General features: G+C 38.4%; 1 protein-coding gene across 7 annotated transcripts in view; it reads right to left on the bottom strand.

Annotated features, from left to right (window-relative positions):
- Nucleotides 1-20,733, bottom strand: part of DCAF6 (DDB1 and CUL4 associated factor 6) — a 154,945-nt gene that overhangs the window by 20,685 nt on the left and 113,527 nt on the right. For 4 of the 7 annotated variants that reach the window (XM_057726434.1, XM_057726433.1, XM_057726436.1 and 1 more), the window contains one exon: nucleotides 18,809-18,850. The exons of the other annotated variants lie outside the window; for them this stretch is intronic. In XM_057726434.1, the coding sequence (XP_057582417.1) occupies nucleotides 18,809-18,850 (42 nt within the window). The remainder of the gene's footprint in view (nucleotides 1-18,808; nucleotides 18,851-20,733) is intronic. 7 annotated transcript variants of the gene reach the window in all.

Here is a 20,733-nt window from a genome sequence, read left to right as displayed (position 1 = left end):
AAAAGGGAGAAATAATTCTAGAAACTGAGAGTAGTCATCACAGTAACCCACCAGGTGAATTTTATGACCCTTTGACATCTTTTGTTTAGTTTCTAAGAGTCCCTGAGCAGATTCTTGGAAGCACGGACCATTTGTCCCTATTGAATCAACTACCACCTTCCTTATGGGCAAATTGATGTTGGCAAAATTCACAGTGCGCCTCCCATCAAAATTCAAATAGGCCCCTCTAAACCTCTTCCCAGAATTAATCAATATTCTATAAGTATAGAAGATCTTCAAGGCATAAAACCCATAACAGAAGATTACAAGGCTCAAGGTCTTATTATCTTTTATACTAGCCCCTATAACTCTTCCATTTTCCTGGTGAGAAACCCTAAGGGCTGAGGGTGAACGTTTGCCCAGGACCTCTGAGCAGTAAACAACACTGTCATCCCTTGACACTGTTATTCCCAACACTCATGTTACTAAGAGCCATTCTTGCTGGAAGCACTTTTTTTTTTTAACTGTAATTGATTTATGCAGCGCATTCTTTAGTATTCCAGGTGGTGACGAAGCTAGCTAATACCTTTTTGTCTTCACTCAGGAAGAAAAAATCTTAACCTGGACAGAAATGCCTCAGGGATTTTTACTGAGAGGTCTTCTTATTTATCACAAATTCTGAAGGCTGATCTGGATGATACAAAGTTCCCTAGAAACTTATTTACAAAATGGAAGTAGAGTCACGGATATAGAAAACAAACTTATGGTTACCAGGGGATACGGCAGCAGGGATAAACTGCGAGATTGGGACTGACATATACACACTACTATATATAAAATAGATGACTAATGAGAACCTGCTGTATAGCACAGGGAACTCTACTCTATACTCAGAATGGCCTATATGGGAAAAGATTCTGGAAAAAAAAAAAAAAAGAATGGATATATGTATATGTATAACTGATTCACTCTGCTGCACACCTGAAACTAACACAACATTGTAAATCAACTATATTCTAATAAGAATTTAAAAAACAAAATAAAACAAAACAAAAAAGTTCTGCAGAGGTTCTACTTTGCAATATGTGGATGATTTGCTTCTTTGCTCTCCTTCTCAAGCCTCCTCAAAGAAAGACAGTATGCACTTGCTAAAGCTTTTAGCCTTCAAGGCTTAAAGTCGCCAAAGAAAAACAGCAGTTTGCCCAAACCCGGATTCAATAACTAGGGCATCCAATATCAGAAAAAGGGATAAACCTAGATCTTGACAGACTTCATGATGTCCTAAGTTTCCCAAAACTCAAAACTTAGCGCCAACTGTGAGGTTTTCTTGGTTTGGTTGGTTACTGACGAAACTGTATTCCAAATTTCTCTCTTATGGCCAAATTTCTGTTTTCCTTAACAATAACAACCCCGACCCAATTTTATGGGATGAAGGGGACAACACAGCCTTTAAGGCCTTGAAGGAGAACTTGAACCCACCTGTCCTTGGGTGTCCCATTACCACATCCCCCTTTTCCTTTTTGTATATGAAAAGAAAGGGAATGCCCTTGGGGTGCTGACCCCAAAATATCGCCCCATAGGGTATTATAGCCAGCAACTGGACCCTGTGTCACAGGGATACCCCCCCTTGCCTTAGAGCTATTAAGGCCACTGCCCTTTTGATTAAGGCCTCTGAGAAAATCGTTATGGGATCCCTTTTTGTACCTCATGCAGCAGAAGCTCTCCTGAATTCTCATCACATTCAATATTTCTCTGCCAGCTACCTCGCCACCTATTAAATCCTTTTGTTAGCTGCCCCTCACATCATTCTTCTATGTTGTAATACCTTATCCTGGATACTCTTCTCCCCTCCATCACTGTCAAAGTCCCTCATGACTGCTTAATGCTGATGAACTAACTCCTGACTCCTCATGATGCTCTACAGGAAATTCCATCAGGTAATAATTCTGACTTCTGATGGTTCGCTGATCATTCTTTAAAAGGTGACAATGGCAAATACTGTGCTGGGTATGTCATTCTAATTCCTTTTAGTGTTGCTGAGGCAGCATCTTTTTCTATGGCTACTCTGACCCAACAGGCTGAATTATATACACTCTTACACAGGCTTGTACTTTAGCCAAGGATAAAACTGCCAATATTATACTAATAGTAGATATGCTTTTGGAGTAGCTCATGATTGTGGAATGTTGTGGAAGCAATGTGGCTTCCTTACTTCTGGGGGACATAAAATTTAAAATGGCCCCTATGTTCAGAAATTATGAATGCAATACTTTTTACCTCCCACTTTCAGCTATTATTAAGATTCTGGGGCATTCTAAAGTTGACTCTCTGGAAGCTAAGGGAAGTCACCTTGCCGGTATTTCTGAAAGGAATGCTGCCCTTAAAGGAACCAACAGCAGCCAAACCACTGTCATAGTCCAAAGGAATATTTCCCCATGATAATTTAGAAAAACCAGCTAAAGAATCCCAACAATTGGCCTCAGAAAAGGAAAAAAAGATTGGAAATTCAACAACTGTTGGTGTGATAAAAAAAGAAAGCCCTGGTTTGGCCCAAATAAGAAGCCAGTTTTACCCAGGACTCTAAAATTCCCACTTCTCATCGCTATACATGCATTAAACCACTGACCTACTAAAAAAAAAAGTTAAGTCTTCAAGCATCAATATTGATGGGGAAACATTAATAAGGCTGCAAAAAGTGCCTACCTCATTTGTCCCACTTTTCCAAAGTACAACCCAGGGAAGCCTGTTCGTACTATTCCCAGACATTTTAAACTGCCTAATGGACCATTAGAGGTCCAGCAAATGGATTTCACACAATTTACTCCATCTAATGGATATAAATGTTTTAGTTATGGTCTGTATGTTTTCAAACTGGACGAAAGCTTTCGTTTGCAGACAGGCTACTGCCTCTTCTGCAGATAAATTTCTTTTGGAAAAAATTATCCCTACCTGGGGAAATTCTCCTTAACTTCACAGCGATAGGCCAGGTGCTTCAATGTGTCTATGCTGTCTGGATAGTTTTACAACACTATTACTGTTCTTACCACCCTCAATCCTCTGGTTTAGTTGAACACACTTGGCATATTAGGATTCAATTGGCAAAATTTGTAGAGGCCCTCCAAATACCTTGGCCGAAAGCACTGTGGCTGGTCAATTCTAAATCTCAGGTCTGCCCTTTTGGAACTCATAAACCCTTAGCCTTTGAGACAGTCACAAGATGCCTAATGCACTTGGCTCCTGCTTCTTTTGACCTACAACTAATAAAAGAAGAGAGACTCTAATATTGCAAAAGCCTAATTGCTTCTATTAAAAATAATGTTTGGGGAATTCCCTGGCAGTCCAGTGGTTAGGACTCTGTGCTTCTACTGGAGGGGCCCCAGGTTTGATCCCTGGTCAGGGAACTAAGATCCTGCAAAACATGAGATGTAGCCAAAAAAAGAAGTTCTGATAGAGCAATCTTTTCACAGTGTGCCCTCTCGGGAGATGAAAACCTGAAGCATCACACCTTGCAACCTGGAAATTTTGTCTATTAAAAGACACTTTCAGATGAACTCTCTTCAACCTTGTTGGCAAGGCCCCTACCAAGAGTGCTAACCAACTCCCGTGCTGCCGAACTCCAAGGAACAGACTCTTAAAGATTCACATGAGACACCTAAATAAACCACCAGACCCTGACTGGACCTGCACATAAAAGATTTCCTGGAATAGAAGCAGATGACATCACACTTTCCCAAGATACCCAGAATAGGCTTGCTGGAAGTTTGTTGCCAAACCTTTGCGGATGACATGATGCTTCAGATGATCTCTAATGTCTACGATCTTGATAACATATGGACTTCAGATAAAAGTACCTGAGAGTTTTCCCTCCTACCACTCCTTATTATTCAAATGTGACCTTAATAGATTTCTAGGGACTTCCCTGGTGGTCCAGTGGTTGAGAATCTGCCTTCCAATGGAGGGGATGCAGGTTTGATCCCTGGTCGGGCAACTAAGATCCCACAGGCTGCAGGGCAACTAATTCTGCATGCTGCAACTATGGAGCACCCAGGCCACAAGTAGAGAACCCATGTATCACAACTACAGAGCCCATGCATTCTGGAGCTTGTGTGCACCACAACTACAGTGCCCACGTGCTCTGGAGCCCACATGCCACAACTAGAGAGCCTGAGCACTGCAACTACTGAGCCCACACACCACAACTAGAGAGAAGCTCATGCTCTGCAACAAAAAGCCCATGCGCTGCAACGAAAGATCCTGCATGCTGCAACTGAGAACCGACACAGCCAAAAATAAAATATATTAATTAATTAATTTTAAAAAAAAAGGATTCTAATCTGTGCACTTTCCCTCCAATGTGAGACACTACGCCCAGGAAAAGTTCTTCCTGACACTGAAGGACAAAAAGCTAAAATTAGAAAACCTGCCTCTTGATCAGCAATGCTTTCAGAGAAAGGTCTTGATCAAAAGGGGAAAATGTAAAAATTAATACACAGAAATCTAAATTAAATACAGCTGGGGGAGAAAAAGATGGCAGTGAAGTAGAAGGACATGGAGGGCATCTCTTTCCACACATGAATCAGGAATACATCAAAAGATGCAATAATTCCCAAAGAAAACTGGCTGAACACTAGCAGAAGACCTTGGACACCAAAAAGGACTGCAAAGATCCCGACATAACTGGGTAGAACAGAGGTGGGTAAAGAAAAAAAAAAAAAGGAGAAAGAGGAGGAGAAGAAAGGAAAGGGATGGGTCCTACATCTTGGGGTGGGGGGAACTGAAACAGAGGAGAGATTGCCAAATTCAGGGAAACCCCCCTTATCTGATGAGGAAACCCCCTCTCCAACAGGGAATTTGATTGGATCAGAAGACAGGCATTTGGGGCTGTCCAAAGAGGGTGAAGCGGCAGATCTGTGACAGATGGGAAACAGTGAGAAACATACAGAGGATCCGTACCACGGCCTTGCATGTCCCAGACTGAGACGTGGGTTCACAGCTGTACAGGGGGTCTGGGAGCTGGAATGTGGGAATCGGAGAACTGGTTCAGGGTGAGAAAACTTGCTGGCTGTGGGGAGACGGACTGAGAGGACAGGAGGGAATAAATCCACAGCGGAGAATGCCTACCACAGAAAGCTGGGCGGCCATGGTGGCGGGGTGCTACTGCGGACTCACAAGCAGGGGAGAGGAGGCACTGTTGCAGCCTCTCTTTCACAGCCCACGACAAACAAAGGGAGACCCCTCTGGGCCTGGCTGTCGCAGTCAGCAAGGGATAGAAAAAGCTCCCTGGTGGGGCTGGCCTGGTGTGCCTGTGGCTGAGAGCCAGAAGAAATCCGCAGACAAAGACATCTCTAGAGACATTCCTATAACACCCAAGCCCACTGGCTTCCCTCTGCAATTGGCAACGCCACTGCCAGGTCTCCTGTGAGCCAAGCAGGGCACTACTGCTGACTCACACTCAGGGGAAACAGCCACTGTTGTAGCTCTCTTTTGGCACCTGCAACGAACAAAGGGAGGCCCTGTCTGGGCCTGGTTGTTGCAGTCAACAAAGGATAGAAAAAGGTGTGCCTGCTGCCAAGAGCCAGAAGAAGGCCAAAGAGGAGGACATCTCTTGAGACACTTCTATTACACCTGAGCCCACCAGCTTCCCTCTGCAATTGGCACCACCACCTCCAGCAGGGCTCCTGCGACCCAGGCAAGGTACTACTGCTGGCTCACACGCTGGGGAATGAGCCACTATTGTACCCTCTCTCTCCCCACACACTGGCGCCTACAGACAAACAATAAAGGAAGCTCTGCTGGTCAAAAAGTAATACACAAAGCTGCCAAAGGCTGCCCATCAGATGCCTTGTGCCACACACCAGTAAAGAACCACACTAAGGCCAGATTTCCTATACCCGTGGCCTCCAGTACCCCTGCACATTAGGCTTCATCCCTGGGGCTCCCTCAATACAAGCAGGGCACTACTGTTGAGTCACACGCAGGGAGAAGAGCCGCTATCAAAGCCTCTCTCTCCCCACACACCTGCATTTGCAGGTGAACAATAAAGGAAACCCTGACTGAGGCAGACCCAAATAACTCCAAGACAGCCTCAGGACCAGACTCTGGCAGTTAGACCAAAAGAAGAAGCAAAGACAAAACCAAAGCTGAACACCAGGGACAGGGGGACTAAGGAAGAGGTTCTAAAATCTTGCCATCAGATATACATGCTGCAGACTCAATCTCCATGATCAGCTAGGTTGACTCTATGTCTCTGGAATATCAGAGTAGACAATGAATGTTCCCACAAATGAAAAAGGTCTAGCTGTGGCAGCTGTGGACTGAGGGAGCAAGCACACCCAGGAACTGGGCCAGATCCGAGCCTAAGAGGACCCCATAGGACCCACAGCAGGTCCAGAGTCCAACCCAGAAGCAGAACAGGGCCTGTTGAGGAGGTGAAGGTGGCCTGAGGCTCAAGGTGTGTACAAGGACACTCAAAGCTGAAACCCCAAGGAAACAGAATTATTATTAATTCTATTGATTTGATCCATTCTGTGGCCAGTTCTAGCCTTTTTTTCCTTAAACAATCTTAGTTCTAAGGGATCTTCATGTTTTATAACATATTTTTTATTCTAATTTTTACTTTTATTTTTAGCCTTTTAAAATATTTCTATTTCGAGCTAGCTTTTTGTAGTGCTGAGTTTATCTCCCCATCTTCTTTTCTTATTTAATACATTTCTATTTTATTCTGTTTTTTTCTTTTTATATTTCCAGTCACACTACACTATTCTGTTGCTCTGTGTTCTACCCCTTTTTATTTTATCTTATTATACTTTTAATCAATATTATTGGTCTGCTGTGTTTCCTTGCTTTATTCTTCAAATGACATACTGCTTTGGTTTTTGTTATTAGGTTTTGTCTTTATCTTAGGTCTAATTATAATTGTTTGATTTCATTTTGGGGATCTTCAGTATATCTGGTTGTTCTCTTCCTCTTTGTTACATTTGCTCACTGTTTCTATTTGGTCTCTGTTATATTTGGTCCTTGTTTTCACAATTTCCCTGGTTTTTTTGTTTGTTGTTTTGTTTTGAATTTTTGTTGGTTTTCTCTTTAATTGTCTGATTGCATTCTGAGGTTCTTCTGTCAGGTTGTTCCAGTGCTTTATGTTCTACTGGGTTCTGTCTTTGTGTTTCTTATGCATGTATGTGTTTCCTTGATTCAGTATTTCTTTGTTTGACTTAACCTTTGAGCATTAGTCTGGGGCTTGGATAGTCTTTTTTAATACCCTTTATTGCCAGGACGAGCAACCTCTAGAGTCTGGATTCCTCGACCAGAAGTCAAGTCAGAGGCTCTGGGGAAGGAGCACCGAGTCGAAGACGCTAGACCTAAAAAGTCCTCAGCCACAGGGAACATTAACCACAAAGAATTCTCACGGAGGCCTCTGTCAGAGTCTAAGACCCAGCTTTGCCCAACTGCCTGCAACTGCCAGTGTGGTATACCTCACACCAAACTACTAACAAGAAACAGGAACACAAACCCACCCTTCAGCACACAGACTACCTAAAGTCATATTAAACTCACATATACCCTAAAACACACCACCTGACATGGCCCTGCTCATCAAAGGGAAAAGACTCAGATCCACACACCAGAAAGCAGGCACCAGACCCTCCCACCAGGAAGCCTACTCAAGACACTGGACCAACCCCACCACAGGGGACAGAGAACAGAAACAAGAGGAATTACTACTAGGCAGCACAGGGGAAGGAGACAGGAAATCCTATAAATTAGACAAAATGAGAAAACTAAGAAACACCTTGCAGGCAAAGGAGCAAGATAAAAACCCACAAGACCAAATAAAGGAAGAGGAAACAGGCAAATCGCCTGAAAAAGAATTCAGAGTAATGATAGAAAACATGACCCAAAATCTCAAAAACAAAATAAAGAAGATACAAGAAACATTTAATAAGGACCTAGAAGGACTAAAGAGCAAACAAACAGTAATGAACAACACAATAACTGAAACTGAAAATACTCTAGATGGTATAAACAGCAGAATAACTGAGACAGAGGAACGAGTAAGTGAGTTAGAAGAAAGAATGGTAGAAATAACTGCCACAGAGCAGGAAAAAGAAAAAAGAAAAGAATGGAAGACAGTCTCAGAATTCTCGGTGACAACATTAAGCGCACCAACATTCAAATCATAGGTGACCCACAAGAAGAAGAGAAAAAGAAAGGGTCTGAGAAAATATTTGAAGAGGTTATAGTGGAAAACTTCCCCAACGTGGGAAAGGAAATAGTTAATCAAGTCCAAGAAGCACAGAGAGTCCCATACAGAATAAACCCAAGGAAGAACACACTGAGGCACATATTAATCAAGCTAACAAAATTAAACACAAAGAAATAATATTAAAAGCAGCAAGAGAAAAGCAACATATAATACATAAGGGAAAACCCATAAGGATAACAGCTGATCTTTCTGCAGAAACTCTGTAGGCCAGAAGCGAGTGACAGGATATACTTAAAGTCTTAAAAGAGAAAAACCCTACAGCCAAGAATACTCTACCCAGCAAAAATCTCATTCAGATTTGAAGGAGAAATCAAAAGCTTTACAGACAAGCAAAAGTTAAGAGAATTCAGCACCACCAAACCAGCCTTACAACAACTGCTAAAGGAACTCCTCTAGGCACTAAACACAAGACAAGGAAAAGACCTACAAAATCACAGCTAAAACAAGAAAATGGTAATAGGAACATACATGTCAACAATTACCTTAAATGTAAATGGATTAAATGCTCCAACCAAAAGATACAGAATGGCTGAAGGGATACAAAAATAAGATCCTCATATATGCTGTCTACAAGAAACCCATTTCAGACCTAGGGACACACAGACAAAGTAAGGGGATGGAAAAAGATATTCCATGCAAATGGAAGTCAAAAGAAAGCCAGAGTGGCAATACTCATATCAGATAAAGTAGATTTTAAAGTAAAGACTATTACAAGAGACAAGGAAGCACACTACACAATGATCAACAGATCAATCCAAGAAGAAGATATAACAATTGTAAATATCTATGCACCCAACATAGGAGCACCTCAATACATAAGGCAAATGCTAAAGCCATAAAACGGGACATCGCCAGTAACACAATAATAGTAAGAGACTTTAACACCCCACTTTCACCAATGGACGGATCATCCAAACAGAAAGTAAACAAGGAAACACAAGCTTTAAATGACACATTTGACCATCTTGACTTAATTGATATTTATAGGACAGTCCATCCAAAAACTACACAATACACTTTCTTCTCAAGTACACAGGAACATTCTCCAGGATAGATCACATCTTGGGTCACAAATCAAGCCTCGGTAAAGTCAAGAAAATTGAAATCGTATCAAACATCTTCTGCAACCACAATGCCATGCAACTAGATATTAATTACAGGAAAAAAACTGTAAAAAATACAAACACATGGAGGCTAAACAATACATTATTAAACAACCAAGAAATCACTGAAGAAATCAAAGAGGAAATCAAAAAATACCTAGAAGCAAATGACAATGAAAACATGACGCCGCCAAACCTATGGGATGCAGCAAAAGCAGTTCTAAGAGGGAAGTTTACAGCAATACAATCCTACCTCAAGAAACAAGAAAAATCTCAAGTAAACAACCTAACCTTACACCTAAAACAATTAGAGAAAGAAGAACAAAAAAACCCCAAAGTGAGCAGAAGGAAAGAAATCATAAACATCAGATCAGAAATAAATGAAAAAGAAATGAAGGAAACTAGCAAAGATCGATAAAACTAAAAGCTGGTTCTTTGAGAAGATAAACAAAACTGATAAACAATTAGCCATACTTAGGAATAAAAGGGAGAAGATGCAAATCAACAGAATTAGAAATGAAAAAGGAGAACAACGGACAACACAGAAATACAAAAGATCACGAGAGACTACTACAAGCAACTATATGCCAATAAATTGGATAACCTGGAAGAAATGGATACATTCTTAGAAAAGTACAATCTTCCAAGACTGAACCAGGAAGAAAATAGAAAATATGAACAGAACAATCACAAGCGGTGAAATTGAGACTGTGATTAAAAATCTCCCAACAAACAAAAGCGTAGGGCCAGATGGCTTCACAGGCGAATTCTATCAAACACTTAGAAAAGAGCTAACACCTATCCTTCTCAAACTCTTTCAAAACATAGCAGAAGGAGGAACACTCCCAAACTCATTCTACAAGGCCATTATCACCCCAATACCAAAACCAGGCAAAGATGTCACAAAAAAAGAAAAGTTCAGACCAATATCACTGATGAATATAGATGCAAAATCCCTCAACAAAAGGCTAGCAAACAGAATCCAACAGCACATTAAAAAGATCATACATCATGATCAAGTGGGGTTTATCCCTGGAATGCAAGGATTCTTCAATATACACAAATCAATCAATGTGATACATCATATTAACAAAATGAAGGATAAAAACCATATGATAATCTCTATAGATGCAGAAAAAGCCTTTGACAAAATTCAACATCCATTTATGATAAAAAAAACTCTCCAGAAAATGGACCTAGAAGGAAATTACCTCAACATAATAAAAGCCATATATGAGAAACCAACCGTCAACATCATTCTAAATGGTGAAAAATTGAAAGCATTCCCTCTAAGAACAGGAACAAGACAAGGGTGCCCACTCTCACCACCATTATTCAACATAGTTTTGGAAGTTTTAGCCACAGCAATCAGAGAAGAAAACAAGATAAAAGGAATCCAAATTGGAAAAGAAGTAAAATTGTAACTCTTTGTAGATGACATGATATTATACATAGAAAACCCTAAAGATTCTTCTACCAGAAAACTGCTAGCACTAATCAATGAATTTAGTAAAGTCGCAGGATACAAAATTAATGCACAGAAATCTCTTGCATTCCTATACACTAACAACGGAAGAGCAGAAAGAGAAATTAAGGAAATACTCCCAGTGCATTCACCACTGCAACAAAAAGTATAAAATACCTAGGAATAAACCTGCCTAAGGAGGCAAAAGATCTGTAAGCAGAAATCTGTAAGACACTAATGAAAGAAATCAAGGACAATACAAACAGATGGAGGGATATACCATGTTCTTGGATTGGAAGAATCAACACGGTGAAAATGACTATCCTACCCAAAGCAATTTACAGATTCAATGCAATCCCTATCGAATTACCAATGGCATTTTTCATGTAACTAGCACAAGAAATTTTATGATTTGTCTGGAAATGCAAAAGACCCCGAATAGCCAAAGCAATCTTGAGAAGGAAAGAGGGAGTTGGTGGAATCAGGCTCCCTGACTTCAAACTATCCTACAAGGCTACAGTGATCAAGACGGTGTGGTACTGGCACAAAAACAGAAATATAGGTCAATGGAACAAAATAGCCCAGAGATAAACCCACACACATACGGGCACCTTATCTTTGACAAAGAAGGCAGGAATATAAAATGGAAAAAAGACAGCCTCTTTAGTAAGTGGTGCTGGGAAAACTGGACAGCAACATGTAAAAGAAAGAAATTAGAACACTTCCTAACACCATACACAAAATAAACTCAAAATGGATTAAATTCCTAAATGTAATGCCAGAAACTATAAAACTCTTAAAGGAAAACATAGGCAGAAACACTATGTAATAAATCAAAGCAAGATCCTTTTTGACCCACCTCCCAGAATAATGGAAATAAAATCAAGAATAAACAAATGGGAACTAATGAAACTTAAAAGCTTCTGCACAGTGAAAGAAACCATAAGCAAGACAAGGAGACAACCCTCAGAATGGGAGAAAATACTTGCCAACGAAGCAATGGACAAAGGATTAATCTCCAAAATATATAAGCAGCTCATGCAGCTTAATACCAAAGAAGCAAATAACCCAATCCACAAATGGGCGGAAGACCTAAATAGACATTCTCTAAAGAAGACATGCAGATGGCTAACAAACACATGAAAAGATGCTCCACATCACTAATCATTAGAGAAATGCAAGTTAGAGCCACAATGAGGCATCACCTCACACCAGTCAGAATGGTCATCATCAAAAACTCTAGAAACAATAAAAGCTGGAGAGGGTACGGAGAAGAGGGAAGCCTCCTGCACTGTTGGTGGTAATGTAAATTATGGAAAAGAGTATGGAGGTTCCTCAAAAAACTAAAAATAGAATTATCACATGACCCAGCAATCCCACTACCGGGCATACACCCTGAGAAAACCATAATCCAAAAAGAACCATGTACCACAATGTTCATTGCAGCACTATTTACAATAGCCAGGACATGGAAGCAACCTAAATGCCCATCAATAGATGAATGGATAAAGAAGATGTGGCACATATATACAATGGAATATTACTCAGCCATAAAAAGGAATGAAATTGTTATTTGCAATGAGGTGGATGGACCTAGAGTCTGTCATACAGAGAAAATCAAATACCTTATGCTAAGTCATATATATGGAATCTAAAAAAATGGTACAGATGAATCCAGTGACAGGGCAAGTATAAAGATAGAGATGTAGAGAATGGACTTGAGGACACAGGGTGGGGGGCAGGGTTGCAGTGGGTGAAGGGGAAGCTGGGACAAAGTGAGAGAGTAGCATTGACGTACATACACTACCAAATGTAAAATAGATAGCTAGTGGGAAGCTGGTATATAGCACAGGGAGATCAACTCGATGATGGGTGATGACTCATAGGGCTGGGATAGGGAAGGTGGGAAGGAGTCATGGGAGGGAGGGGATATGGGGATATATGCATAAATTCAGCTGATTCACTTTGTTATACAGCAGAAACTGGTACAACAGTGTAAAGCAATTTTATTCCAATAATGAGCTAAATTAATTAATTAATTAATTTGGGAATTTGGAAAGGGGAAATCTCATGTCCTGCGACCAATAGGAAGGAGAAAGGCACCTCTTCTTTCCTGAAAAAAGACTCAGCCAATGAAAAGCCATACTCGTTATTTACCAAAGCCCTCTCACCTTCCTTTTCCCCCTTTCTTCTCTATGAAAACATTATCCTTCCCTTGTGGGGGTGGGGTGGGGGAGAGAGAGACACCTGTGTGCAGCTTGTCATGGTTACAGACTCCAAACTGCAATTCTCTGACTGATCCCAAATAAACCCATCTTTGCTGAAGAAATATCTAGCAGTCTATTTGTTTCAGGTCAACACTAGAAACGACGTAAATGCCCATTAACAGGAAAAAGGATAAATTATGGTACAGTCATACAATGAGTTACATAATACAGCAGTACAACTGAGCAACAGCTGTACATAACAACATGGTTCAATCTTAGTGACATATTGTGGACTGAAAAAAAGATAGCAAGTCCCAGTCCCATTTACAGTGTGATATCCTTTTTTTTAAAGTTCAAAAGTGGGTAAAATAAATAATACATTGTTTTTGCATTTATGTCTATCTGATAATTCTTTGTTTTTTAAAGCAAGGCATGACACACATAACATTCAGGAGAGGGATTACCACTGGTATAGTGGGCGGGGGACAGAATGGGGAGGAGTATAGTTACATTTAAGGTATTAGCATTTTCTAGTTCTTCCACTGTGTGGTGGGTTCATGGGTATTTATTACATTAATAAATAAATTAATAAAGAAAATGAGCCAAGGGGCTTCCTAGGTGGCGCAGTGGTTGGGAATCCACCTGCCAATGCAGGGGACACAGGTTTGGTCCCTGCTCCGGGAGGATCCCACATGCCGTGGAGCAGCTAGGCCCGTGCACCACAACTATTGAGCCTGCGCTTTAAGGCCCGTGAGCCACAACTATTGAGCCCATGTGCTGCAATTACTGAAGCCCACGCGCCTAGAGCCCGTGCTCCACAACAAGAAAAGCCATGGCAACGAGAAGCCCACGCACCACAACGAAGAGTAGCCCCCACTAACCGCAACTAAAGAAAGCCTGTGCACAGCAAAAAAAAGACCCAACATGGCCAATAAAATAAACAAATTTATAAAGAAAAAAAAAAAAAAGAAACCACTAACATCAAGAAAATGAAGACAAAAAAAAAGAAGAAAATGAGCCAAGCATGAATCAGCAATGATAGTGTGTCAAAAACCAAGAATTATAAAAATACAATTCTCCCTTTCCTTAGATTAGGCCCTTAATAATCCCACTGCCTATGTAAGGCTCGATCACTGCAGTTACTGTGTTGTAATTATTTATGCATGTCTGTGCATCCCACTGAACCGACAGCTTAGAGAAGATGTGTTTTCATTTTCCTTATATCACCAACATCTACCACAGTGTCTGGTTTATATAGTTTATTAAATTAAATAATAAATACAGAACTGATTTATCCAGGAATTTCAAAGTACTAGCTATTATTCTATTTCGAAGATAGCATTTAATAGATGGGAAAAAAGACACTGAATCTGAAGGAAGTACATTTGACCTAAGAAAATAAAACCTAGATTCCTGACTTTATATTTTGATCCTTTCCTCTTCTCTGAGAGTCTTTATACTTTATTTTTAATACTTCATATTCTAGAAAATTCTGTTTCTAAAATGGTCAGCAAAATTTTTTAAGATGTCTCCAAGCTTAAAGTAGAAAGTTATATCAGTCAGAAACAGTATATAAGCCTTATTTAAAAAAAAAAAAAAAAAACTAAATGGGGACATTTAGTAGTTTAAAAAAAACTAGGCTAAAGTATAAAGAGACATTCTTAAACAGCACTAAAAATATAAATTACTTTGCCTATTGTTTTCAACATGGTAAAAAAAAAAAAAAAGCCTTTATAAAACATTTACATATAGCTAGGGTTGGGAATCCCCTGGGGTTCCAGTGGTTAAGACTCCTGGATTCCAATGCAGGGGGCACCCGTTCAATCCCCGGTCAGAGAACTAAGATCCCCCATGCCGCACCGTGTGGCCAAAAAAACAACAAAACATGTAGCTAGAGTGGTACAATGTAATCAGCACTATTGACATTATTAAAATAGCTTGTAAAAGAACAAAATTTTAGGGTAGAAAATAACGGCTTAAAGGGTAAAATTCAGTAGCCAAAGCAGGTTAATAAAAAAGGATACTATCCTAAGGATAAAACATGAGAACTTGACTAGAATTATAGCAGGTGAATTCTGAATTACTGTGCAGGTGTGAAATACTAAAAGAAGTCCAGAGTCTCCTAGTCTAGGTATCTAATGAACTCAATACTCACAATCTAGAATGTAAATTGGAGTGATCTGGAAGAGCATTTTCTAAATTGTGGAATTTTCATAAGTGTTCTACAAAATAGGTTTGTGTTCAAATAAATGAGGAAAACAATGAATTAAACAGAGCTAAAAAGGTTTCCTTGCTGTAAGTTTTCTCAGAGGCTTTATTATGCTAATGTGATTTATAAATTTCAAAGAGAGGTATAGACAATGTAGTATTTCTCAATCTTTGTGACATCACTGTAGAATATCAAAACACTTAGGGCAACAGTAACCTCTATCTTCCTAATTTCATAATTAAATTCTTTCATCTTAAAATAAATTGAGATTGATTTTTTCCATTCAAAGATCAAAATATTAGGTTTTTATAAACATATGGATGCTGTTCTCAATCCCCACTCCTCCCCTGTCCCCTGCAACAGGAGTTTCTGTAATAAATATTACATTTCTATGTCTTTATTTTCAGAACAGCTATAAAACTTTGGTAAGAGAACCAAAGTTGCCAAGGTATGTGTCAAAGAAACAATCCCTAGGCAGAAGATATTAAAATAAAAGAATAAGTTAAATTCCACTTACTTATGCCTCACTGAACATGCTTATTTTAACTCTAAATACCAGTATACGAACTTCAATTTTCTTAATCTATATTATATATACATTTTTCTCATATTGACTTAGTGGTTTTTAGAAAGAAAACCACATTGACTTGAACCTCCAAATTTAGAGCTTGTGATTATTCAGGGTTAAGCTCAAATTTACCTTTAACTATTATTTAAAAAAAAAAAAAGTTTGCTGGCCGAATGAACCTATGCATAAGAATTTAGAAAAGATATGTTACTTGTGTTTTAAAAATAATACTTTTACCTGGAGACTGTCATACAGAGTGAAGTAAGTCAGAAAGAGAAAATCAAATACAGTATAGTAATGCATATATGCGGAATATAAAAAAATGGTACAAATCAACTGGTTTGCAAGGCAGAAATAGACACAGACGTAGAGAACAAACATATGGACACCAAGTAGGGAAGGAGGGGTGGGGAGGTTGGGGTGGGATGAATTAGGAAATTGGGATTGCCATATATACATTACTAATAAGAAAAAAATATATCAAATTGTATACTTTAAATACATGTAGTTTATTGTATGTCAATTATATCTCAATAAAAGTTCGTAAAAAAATAATACTTTTAAGTGCATTAAAGCACTTGCTTTTATAGTAAAAGCCATGTTAGTGTTACTAAGTCATCTATCGTTACCTAAAACAAAGGTCTCTGGATTGGAATTTCAGTCATTTCAACACATATGTTTTACAAGTATTTGAAATAAGAGAGGTGGATTAGTTGCTGAAGAGTATCTTGCTATTTCTACTCCTTTTGTGTGTGTGGGCGGGGGGGGGGGGCAGACTGGATTCTTTGCCTCAAAATGCATTAGTAAATAAAAGTAAAGGACAGCGGGCCTGATGTTGCTATCTTTAGCAGGGTCTGTTTCCAAGGCTGGCCCTTGGCTGGCTCTAGGAACTTGACTTTTGTAATGTTTCCTCCATTGTTCTGCGTGCCTGAGACACTGAACCCTGAGGTACCTGCTTGCCTAGATAGTCTGTACAAACAATGTGATTTATGGTGAACACCTACTTTCCTTCAGGGTCTGGAATTTAGGTGGTTGTGGTTGGGTGCAGAGAGTGCCTATGTGATCAGCCCCCAATGAAACTGCTGGATTTCGAGTCTTAATTAAGCAGGCTTCTCTGGGCAGAAACACTATACAAGTGTTAACTGCATTTTATTGCTGGAAGAAGGAACATGTTGTACGCAACGTCCTGGGTGGGAGAATGTTGTAAGCTTGTGCCTGGATTCTTCCAGATTCTGTCTGATGTGTTTTTCCTTTGTCATAATAAATTACAGCTATGATTACAAGTGACTCTTAGTCCTGTGAGTCTTTCTAGCAAATCATCAAATGTGTGGGAATGTCGTCAGTCACCTAAAAAAGTAATTTATACCTTTTCATTTATTTCAAATTTTAGGAAGCAGAGGAAGAAAACAATAAGGAAGATCATCTAAGGAAATATGAATAAAAATTTAGCTAGCTAGATTTTTAGATAAAAAGGTGTCTTCTTTGCCAACTCTTATTTATGTATGCATGTATGTATTAATGTTGGCCTTAAAGGTGCTTACACCTTACATACGGAAACATACATACACACATGCGATAAAGTGTTATAGGTAGCATAATAGATATATATAAAGGCACACAGAAGAAACGTTCAGTCCTACTTGGATCATGCAATGTACAGGCCAGGAAAAGTTTCAAAAAAGAACAGCTTAAGATGCATGTTGAAAGATGAGGTGGCCTAAATGATGATGATGGTGATGGTAACAGAAGGTCATTTCAGTTAGAGGGCACAGAGTAAGGAAATATATGGAGGCATAAAGTGTGTGCAGAGACACTCTGAAGATGGCTGCTGTAGAGAGTATGAGCAATTCTTGGCAACAGCCATAAAACAGAATGTCCTCTACTTCAATGTTTTCGCTTTTCTATAACTCATTTAGAGCAACATGGTACTTTTAAGTTACTTCACTGTAAAAGCAGAAATTGTCTTTGAGTGCTAAGAATGCAAGGTATAAATGAGAAAATCAAAAAGCCCTGAAACAAATTCCATTCTACTATTATTTAATTAGAAAGTGATAATTACCAATAGACTAATTTGCAAAAAGTTACTTCAAATATACCTTAATGTTAAACCAGTCTAGAAACACTAGCACAAAACAAAAACAATTCTGAGATGTTTACATGAGAATCCTCATGAGAATGAGACGTAAGCAGGGATTTCTATACATCTACAATATTTTTGGCTTATTTCATTATTTCTGTACTCCCCATCAGGAACTCTACTAATTTTACATTTCTGATTGTTGCTATACGTTTTATACTCCACTTTGTTTTAGAAACATATGATAAATAACAGACATGTGCCACTAGAATTAGGTACATGGTTGATTTTGTCAGTAGACCAGGCTTTGGGTAAATGAATAATGGAACTGAGGTTCACTTTAAAGTTACATTTAAAAATGTACCCCTTTGTTAATCTTCAAATTACAGAAGTGTTTGAGAGTTATGTATCACTTGATGTGTGATATTAAGTTATTAACACATTTATGAGAAAACTGCTTTCTTTAAAAAAATCAGAATCTTAAACCTATGCACATAATTAGACTCAAGTCCATTTTTTCTTACTGATCTCAAGGAAAAAGAGTATATTTGAATAATACCAAAAAGTTGTTAATTGTTACCTCCGAGTTTTAAAAAAACGCAAGCTGCATTCTTCAACAAAATATTCAAAGCAAGTAACTAATATTTAAAGTACATCATTTCAGATTATAGGTACTTTATCATATGACACACTTGAAGTGAACATCAATGATATCTGCACACAGGAAATTTCTTTTCATTCTATTCCCATGCAGTGCATGCAACTAAATATAGTTTGTGAAAAGCAACCCACTTTATAATGCTTAGCACTTAAGAGTTCAGTTAAGTTCAAAGAAGTATTAACTGTTAATAGGAAAGGTGGTTAGCTGTGGAAAAAGAGGACCTGGCAAATTCATCATAAAGAAAAAGTAAAATAATGAAGGAACATACTGAATTACCTCATTATTCTATCACCTATTGTTGTTCCTCTGATATTAAATCTAGTGAAGGGAACACAATAACTAAAGTCACTCACAAAGACTTCAAAGAACCAAATATTTAAAGCATTAAGGCCACCACTTTCATCATTAATCATCTAAATCTAAGATACTTCTGTTTCCCTTTGTGACTTAGGGTATTATGTGAGAATATGTCATTCAGCTAAATGTGTATGAGGAAATTAAGGAAAAAGAAACATTCATTGAAGACAGATTAGAAGGAAGACATTGCACTTAATCCCTTTTATCTTTTAAAAAGATTAGAACCTAGCCCTGTTAGAGAGTGCAGGGAACAGCACAGATTCGTATTATCAATAGATCCACTGGAACACCTACGTTAGCTTCCCAGGGCTGAGCTGCTCTTTGGGAACTAAATAATTAAGCCCTGAGCTGACTCATTTGTCCTAACCATAAGACTGTATAACAAGCAAGGAAAGAGTAACAGAGCTTTTAACTCCCTAGGAGTTCAGTTTTTTCTCTATGATTATTTTTTTCTCTGCAATTTTAGTAAAGAATAAACTAGAATCACTAGAAATACTGAAAAAGTTATATATGATTATATTATTATGATTAATGATAACTAAACAGATGATAGCAAATTTACAGTATGCAAAGAATTTTGGCTTTAAAACTGAAGGCCATGTTCCACAGAGTCCAGAGTAGGTAAATGGAACCAAATTTCTATGCAAATAAGAATGATGTTTTTAAAAACTAACAGGCAATATAGGATTAATATCTTTAATCTTTACATAAAAAAATCTTTAGAGCATCTTAATTGAGTCTATAACTAAAAACTATTCAAGACTATGTGAGAACTTCTTCAGGAAGCTTACTTAGATTCTTGTCTTTTTTTAGAGAGCAAAAAACCTCTTGGGTTTGGCAAGAGGAAGAGCTATCAGCCAGGCCATCATTCCACTTACTAGAACATGGATTTGGCACTGTGAAAACAGTTTACACGAAGACCATCAAAATAATAAACCTGGCCACTTTCCTTTCACTCCAAGGGCATCAGTTTATGTTTCTAAATCCAATATATAAAATCACTAAGAGATACATATACTACTTTTATTTATTGCTTTTTTATATCATATTAGAAAATATGTTTGATTAATTCTTTCTTTAATTTAGTTTCCATTTAATGTTCTGTGTTCCTGGCCAAATCTGGGCAGCTGCCTGTTTTTGTAATGGCCCATAGGAGAGTAACAGTTTTTACATTTGTAAATGGTTACATTTTTTAAATGGTTATGTAAGTGCCAACATAATAGCCTCCACTTTGCCTCTTGGCCAGCAAAGCCTAAAGTATTTACTATCTGGCTTTTTAGGAAAAAGTCTGCTGACTTCTGCTATAGAGAGTCCCACTTATATTTATACCGAGACTAGCTATAGTTAATGAGAAGAGCATCCCATTTTAAAATATCTATGTTAGTTGTTAAGGCCTTTATTTTCTAAGACATTTCCTTCTCATGCTTGATCTTAGCTCAAAAATGAAAACCTGGGTCATATTTATTTAACCAAATTATAAGAATGCAAATCTTTATTAAAAAATCATAAATTTGCATTGCAAAGAACTGTTTTGATATTTTTATTAAATGTGTTGAAAATGGCTTAGCTATTAACTTTTTAGGTTTCATTTAAAAAATTAAATGTGTGGCAAAAAAATTATGAGATCCACTATGTAATTCTTCATATAAATTAAAGTATAGATATAAGTGTATACTCTTTTTAACACTTTTAATTTTGGGACCATCTCTCTAGCCTAACCAAACTAATCTTGACTGGGTTTCTCACATGGCAGCAAGGGGGGACCTTTAAGACATGCATCCTTTTAGTTGGGCATTTCATCCAAGTGTGAAATGTTTCTTAGATTCTAAGAAACAAATGGTGTG

The sequence above is a fragment of the Hippopotamus amphibius genome, chromosome 3 (genome assembly GCF_030028045.1).
Source record: "Hippopotamus amphibius kiboko isolate mHipAmp2 chromosome 3, mHipAmp2.hap2, whole genome shotgun sequence".
NCBI classification, from domain to species: Eukaryota; Metazoa; Chordata; class Mammalia; order Artiodactyla; family Hippopotamidae; genus Hippopotamus; species Hippopotamus amphibius.
Note: the sequence above shows the minus strand (reverse complement) of the source record. Positions and strands in the feature narration are given on the sequence as shown.